Below are 7,565 nucleotides of genomic sequence, written 5' to 3'. Positions count from 1 at the left end.
CGAATTCTTGCAATTTTTTTTTTCTCCCAAAACTGTTAAAATACGTTTGTTTCAGCTCATTCTTCAGAAAAAAAACAAACAAACAATGGATTCAAAATGGCAATTAAAGCTTTTTAAAATCATCATCGGTGATTCGAGGAGTATATTTTGGCGATATTTTGAGCCGACCGACACGGACGACGCTGCGTGCTCTGGCTGCTACATGAAAGTTGTGTGTGTGTGTGTGTGTGTGTGCGTGTGTGCGTGTGTGTGCGTGCGTGTGTGTGCGTGTGTGTGGAGAGAGGGGATTGCCTGCAAATATCTCTGTGCGTGAGCTTCGTGTGCACCATCTGAACAAATATTGTCCACAGTGGAAACTCAGGATGTCACAACACCAGAAATGCACAGTTTGATTTGTCGATGCCTTTTTTTGTGGTGTGAAAGCTGAGAAAAAAAAATTAACAACCTCCTTCTGAAAAAAGTAAACATCGCTTCTTCGTTGGCAATATTTTGCCTCCTTTGTAAAAGTATTCATGACAAAAACAACAGTGCGGAAAAATATATCGGTTTGTGAATTAAATCGCCCGAAGAAAAATGATCTAAATCTTTCGGTGTTAATCGTTCACATTTATATGTGCGAAGCCGAAGTGTAAACAACCGAAGAGCCACATGCACACAAGAGTAATACCAATAACCCAATTTGTGAGACAGTCAAACCGTAAACACGGATGTCATGTCATGTACGTGAAAGCGTACATGTCACTTTGGCTTGAAGAAGAGCTCCTACATTTGTAAACCTGCAGCGCCGCCGCCGACACTGAACGACGACGACAGGCAACGCGAGCAGAGATCTGACGGTTGTGACAGCCGTTTCATATCCAGAGATCAGACATGGAAGAGATCTAAAACCACATATTGTATGCACACAGCCCCCCCCCCCCGTCTGAACTGAGAAATATCAGTTTGGTGAAAAAAACAAACAAACATCTGATCGGAGGAAGAAGGAAAAAAAAAAAACCCGGAGTTTCAGGCCACTTCAGCATATAATGTGAACATAACATGAATGTTTTAGTGGGAGACTTCAACGGAGTGGAACCATTGTTAATTTAAATAGTAAATGTCTGCTGTCAAAAAGGCTGTAATGGCAGCTTTAACCTAATGATGTCTATTTATGCGTTACATTACCATGCATTCACGGTCCATATATTCAGAATCAGAGACACGACATGTTGTACGACGTGTGACTGATGACATTAATGGCTCCTTTACATTTCCACGTCCGTTAGTCAGCGCTGCTCGATGCTCGCGCCCTAAAACTGGAGAAGCTAAATGGAACACAGCCATTAAAGAAACACCTGGGATATTCCCGCTGAAGCCGCGCTCCGTGCTGCACCACATATTTATGTGTTTAGCGACGGTAACCGTGTCAGATTAGGCGATCAAAGCGCTATGAATTCTTGCCGTGTTTTTGTCGGGAGACGAGTAGGACTCGGACCGATCGTCGTTCACGTCGAGTTCCCGCGTCTTCGGGCAGGAGGGTCGAGAAGTTGTCGATCACGGCTACGGAGGCACTTACGCGTGATGTGATGCGTCGTAGGCACAGACTGGATATAAAAGTGGACGTAGCTTCCAGCTCTGAAAAAATGTGTCCGATGCGGAAGTGCTTTAAACTGCAATACCACCGAGTGCCACTAGAGGTCGGGTTTCCAATCAGATCGAGTGAGATCAAGTCAGATCCCCCGCTCCCCCCCCACCCAGCTTGCCCAAATATGGTCGCTACCGACTTCAAAACGCTCCAAACTACCAAATTGGCGCCGCACTCAAGGCTTCATAACGGCCGTTCACAAACCGACGGGCGACGTCGCTGCTGGTTGCCACTTGGTCGTAGGATATGTCAAATTAGTCCGGTAAAAAGAAAAAAAAAAATCCTGACTTTTCGGCAGAGTGTCGTGCGTTCATATCCCGGCACGACTTCCAGTGTTGGGTCAGGGTTAGATGGGACCAGATCGTGTCAAAATGGGGTTAAATCTGTATAATCTCAGTCCGGTTTAAAACACGTCGACATGTTTGCCGTTTATAAAAACCTTCTCACATCTGATTCACTTTATTTAACTGGCTAGAAAAAAATCATATTGGCTTCACTGGTTCAGCACTCACCACAATCCCATTTCTATGCTCTCTTGCTGTAGGTACTACGTGTGCGTGGCCATCCTCATCTACTTCCTTCCACTGCTGGTGATGGGTTGCGCGTATCTGGTGGTGGGACTGACTCTCTGGGCCAGCGAGATCCCCGGAGACTCGTCCGACCGCTACAAGGAGCAGCTGACCGCCAAACGCAAGGTACCCTGCACTTCTGGATTCCTAATTAAAGATCAAAAGTAGACAGTAGACTTCAAATAAGAAATATAAGCCTCAATCTTGTTCTGTTCCCGAGTTATGTTGTTGAATAATGATCAGAAAATTGTTTTTTACAGAACATTATGACGTCACAGTTATGTCAACACCTTTTGAGTGTAAAATGTTATCACTTCATGCTACTTTATTTTATTGAAATTATGTCTTAATTAGCATATTAATTATTGACTTACGGTAACAAACATGTTTTGTGAAGTCACAAAGACCTTTGAGGACCAAAATCGAATTAGTTCATGTTTGAGTCCAAATCAATGGTTGTTTCACATTTGAAGTAATTCTCTCAAGGCGCTCCTGAGATATCATGTTCACAATAGGCGATAAACACGAGGTCACGGTGACATTTGGCCTTTCGGTTTTGGTGATCAAAAATCAAAAAGTTTCTCTTTGGGCTCAAGTGAACATTTGACAGTTTGAAGAAATGTCCTCATGGCGTTCTTGAGAAATTGCATTCACGAGAATGGGACGGAGGGTCACAACCCGAAAACGTTCAGCTACGGAGGCATACTTGTGCATTTCTGAAATCTCTAGGAATTTGTGGCGGCTATAAAAAGTTCGAACTAAAGCCACAATAATTCTTATTTTGCTACGTTTAAAAACACTCCCATCCTTCGATTGCACAACTTTGCAACCTGCAACGTGCTGATCCGGCCTCCAAGTCTAATGAGGCGGCCTCGCACATCTGTTGCATCGCTCCCTATTATTTTCAGCTCACTGTCAGTGAGCGCTCATTGATATTGGCGGCTCTAATGATGCGTCCACGCGCATAACATTTTCATTTTTGTCGGAGAGAGAAAGTTCAAACGAGCTTTTCCGCTCGTTTAACCAACGGCGAAGCTCGTTAGAGGAAAGAATGCAGAGTCCTCGGTGGAGACGATCGGTGCCGCACGTCTCGTCATAGAGCGATTACAGGTCAAACAGGAAGCGGAAACTGCTCGCTGCGCGACTGATGGAACGTTTTCCACATATTACGCCTCATTTATGGAGCTACTTTTACTTTTAATGATTTTCCGGCCCTTCAGTTTTTCTAGCCCTGAGGAGTACCCCGTGAAAACCCACGATGAAGTAGGGGGAGCCGAACGCATTCAATAAAGAGAGATGTTTGTGTCCCGGCAGGTGGTGAAGATGATGATCGTGGTGGTGTGCACGTTCGCCATCTGCTGGCTGCCTTACCACGTCTACTTCCTGCTGCACCAGTTCTTCCCCGAGATGTTCGAGGAGCCGTTCATCCAGCAGGTGTACCTGGCCATCATGTGGTTGGCCATGAGCTCCACCATGTACAACCCCATCATCTACTGCTGCCTCAATGACAGGTCGGTCAGTCACCTACACGCACAAACATAATAAAGCATGACTCATTTAAAATTACATCTCAAACATTCCCGTCTGCGTCAGACAAAACTTTAATTTAAAACTTACATTAGAAACAGGAAGTGTACATTTCATCATGCTGTGATTAAAGGCATCCACGTCTTCTTATCTTCTCCCGTTTAAATTTACTGCTGTTTGATTCTTTCGTGGTTTTAAATTCGTTTGATGAATTAAGAGTAATGAACATTTTGCAGGAGAATAGTCACAAATTGAGTTTTTCCTTTTTAACAGAAATACTGTCACTAATTCATACATTGTTTTCTCATTGTTAAAGGTCCAGTAATATTACAGTTTTCCAACGTTAAGTTTGCAATCTTGATATCCTTTAGAAGATATTATTGTGGTTTTTAAATTAAAGTAGAGTTTTGCATTTCTTTCAAGAAAAGACCGTTTTGTGTCTGTCTCTTTAAGACTCATTGATATCAGTGATTCTCTTTTTTGATTGGCTGATTCTTTTCCGAGTGAACACGCCCAAATATGACAACATGAGTTTGTGACATCACAAAGTCCGTACGACTAAGTTGCTGAATATTGGCAATGTGCATTTCTTTTGTGGACTGAATGTTTTGACAATTTCCCAGTATTTATACAGCTACAAAAACTGCTTCACTATGAAGAAATGAAAGATAGTCTGAATTTTTATGATATGGGACCTTTAAACTACAGTGAATACAACTTGTTCACGTGTAAAAGCCTTCAGGCGACTCTGAGGACATCATCTTCTCCGGTCCTGGTGATAATTTGACAAGTTTAAACTTTGACACGGCGAGGTGCCAATCAGTGTGAGCCCTAATGAGAGTTAATTAAACCTCTTCTCCAGTACACTGTAGGTCTGTCACGGAGAAACCAAATTATACTGAAAACTTTATTGACCTGTTCAATTTAAAAATTCATGGTATTTAAGCTAAACAAGCTTCACCTTCAGCAGAGGAGACTCAGTGCATGACACCAACAGATCAATAAGTTAGGCTGTTGAAGAAGACTAGCGAGCCATGCTTCACAGGTAATCATGGCACCAAATAATGGAAAAGTGAATAATAATTTTGGATTCAACACCTTAGATAGCTTAAAACGGCCTCAACTGAAGGCTGCAAAGTATCCGCGAATGAGCAGTTTAAATCTAACGGAAAATGAACCGTGAAGAAATGTAAACTTGATTTTCTCCCAACCTGCCTTTGAAATGACATCCGAGGTTGTTTTTTTTCAGTTTCTTTTATGTCCAGTCCATCAGTCGGCTTTATGACCTTCACATCATCCAAGAGAAATATGAATGTCCATAAATAAAGTGTCGAACAAAACAACGTTACAACCACCTTTTGAAAATGTCTCCATTGTCTGACACAAGAAAGCAGAATATGTTCTATAAACTTTTTAAAAATAAATGCAGACCGTTGATATCTCCTCCATCTCTTTCCTGTCGGCACTTGAAAGACAAAAGGGAGGACGGCCACACGGAGAATAAATGCACGGCGCACTAGAAGAGAGTTGTTCAAAGGCTTTTCATCTAAAACCTTTCCAGAATGTGAATGCATGAATTGTCGGTATGCAGCATGAGGGTATGGACTCATCTCGTAGTTACTGATGGTATTTGAGTTGCAAGGTGTTATTGAAAACTGTCTTTCATCTAAAATTCTGCAGGATAATTTTTTTGTTGGTTGTTTTGTTCTTCCTTTGGTGAAACGTTTCATCGCACTCTTTCTCACTTCACGAATGGAATCGTGTCGTCAGTTATTAACTGCTTCAGTATTCTATAGAGCTACTCGAAAGATCATTTCCCCCACGTGTCTGTGATCACACAACCCGGTGTCTCGGCGAAGCGTGAAATAGACACGCTTACAGTCCGCCACAGCAAAACGTGAGATAGCTACGCTTCTGGGGCCGTCTCGGCGTGAAAGTTTGACATTTCGTCGGCGTGAATCTTGCACGCACTTAAATGTCACGTGACGGGAGGATCATGTTACCAAGGTTTGAATCCAGGAGGTGATAACTTTGTTCTTGATGTTTTTGCAATAAATTTGATTTTCCTGTAAAGCACATGCCTTAAAGGGTGCAGTAGATGTCATTTTCATCCACTACAGGAAAACTTGTAACTTTCACACCTACACAGGTCAAAGCGTGTCTATTTCACGCTTTGCCGTGATACCGGGTTGCAACCACCAGGATAAAAAATATGTGGAAATTTTATTTATTTATTTTTGTCCCTGGATTAGACAAAATACTGGGAAAATATTCACTTATTTATTCTTTTTACCAAAGGGGACAATCCTTTTTTGGGATTTAGGATTAGAGCTAATGTAACATTTATTCACATAGCTGAGCTCCACCAAACCAGCTGAGTAAGCTTCTTTTATGTGAACAATAAAAAATTGATACTCAACACGGACATGCTCAACCAGTAGCTGGGGAGCTACCAGATAGCTACGATCTAAACTGGTTAGCTTTAGAGGGAACGCATTAGTTTTCTTTATATTGTCGAGTAGAGAGGCTGCGTTTGCTCGCTTTGAGATCACATGACTGGAAACTCAAAGACTTACCCACAGTTACGAAGAACTTCAAACCACGAACATAAACAATTTATTAGTATTCTGCCCGTCAACAAAAATGTCATTGAATCGAGAGATTGTTATTTGGCAAAATAAAGACAGATCTTCAACTCTAATTATTGTGTTAAATCAGACATCTGCCACCAGTTTACCGTCTGAGCTGTCGGGAGATATGAGATTTCACACTTGGTTGTTTTCACGTCGGAAATTCATTAAGTCCTAAAAATAAAAACGTGTTAGATCGCAGTGAGCTGAGGGTTAGTTATCACTCTGTCCATTATGCCAATCTTTTTGTCTTCTTTTTACTTCAGTTCAGAGGGTTTTCATCAGTCTCTCCACCACCTTATGACGCTTCTGTCATCTCCATCTGCAAATCTAATCACATTTATTGTAACACCTGCAGACGTGTAATGAAAATCACACACAAAGCTTCACCTTTTGTTTTCCTTTTACGTCACACTTCTTATCCACTTGCACACATCTTCTGTTCAACTGCCCGTCACTGCAGTTCCACATCAAGCTGTAAGCTTATAATAAACAGTCTTGTCGGATTTGGAGGATTCCCAAGTTGGCTGCTTGTGATTGTGTGAGGTGGGAATAAAAAAAAAAATGTGGATGAATATATAAATAGTGACTCGGCGCTTACTGTCGCTTATAGTTGTTTTTCTGAATAATAACAAGCTGTATTTTTGAACACTTGCGGGCTTCGCATCAAGCTACACAAATTTTCTTACAAAGTTGATATGATTAATGAGTTACCACGCAGTTACGCGTTTTAACAACTGGCAGACACAAGTTCATCTGACAGAAGTTGAATATTCACTCCTCAGCTGACACCAGAGGGAAATGCAAAATGCTCCATTGTCTTCTTTATCTGAATCGAGCATCTTTAAAATTTTACATTTGACAGACAAAAATAGCAGATTTTTCCTTTAATTTCATAAGAAATCAAAAAAGCACCCTCAATCAATTTAACATACTTTGCTACTCCAGTAAACTTGTTCTTAGTGTTTTGAGACAATGATTGCAACTTATAACAGATATTTCAACATCAATTCACTGATTCAGATACACTTCTACTATACTTTGTATTTGCGTTCACCATAATCCTGTAAATATATGAAGTGTGGTTACAGTTGGTGCTAAAAAGGCTCACTTTTTTTGTATCATGATTTTTCTATACGCCGAGCGTGTGCAGTGAACTGGGAGAGTGTCATCATCTCCGACACTCCTGCTGATTTTTTTCTTACAACTTATTGA

General features: G+C 41.4%; 1 protein-coding gene across 1 annotated transcript in view; it reads left to right on the top strand.

Annotated features, from left to right (window-relative positions):
- Positions 1-7,565, top strand: part of tacr1a (tachykinin receptor 1a) — a 38,556-nt gene that overhangs the window by 22,651 nt on the left and 8,340 nt on the right. Inside the window, exons 3-4 of the mRNA XM_069166195.1 lie at positions 2,169-2,319; positions 3,508-3,704. Coding sequence (XP_069022296.1) covers positions 2,169-2,319; positions 3,508-3,704 — 348 coding nt within the window. The remainder of the gene's footprint in view (positions 1-2,168; positions 2,320-3,507; positions 3,705-7,565) is intronic.

Source organism: Embiotoca jacksoni, unplaced genomic scaffold (assembly GCF_022577435.1).
Source record: "Embiotoca jacksoni isolate LCO1_2020_lvr unplaced genomic scaffold, fEmbJac1.0.p SCAF_37, whole genome shotgun sequence".
In the NCBI taxonomy this organism is placed as follows: domain Eukaryota; kingdom Metazoa; phylum Chordata; class Actinopteri; family Embiotocidae; genus Embiotoca; species Embiotoca jacksoni.
The sequence above is the reverse complement of the archived record's forward strand: the minus strand, read 5'-3'. Positions and strand labels throughout refer to the sequence as shown.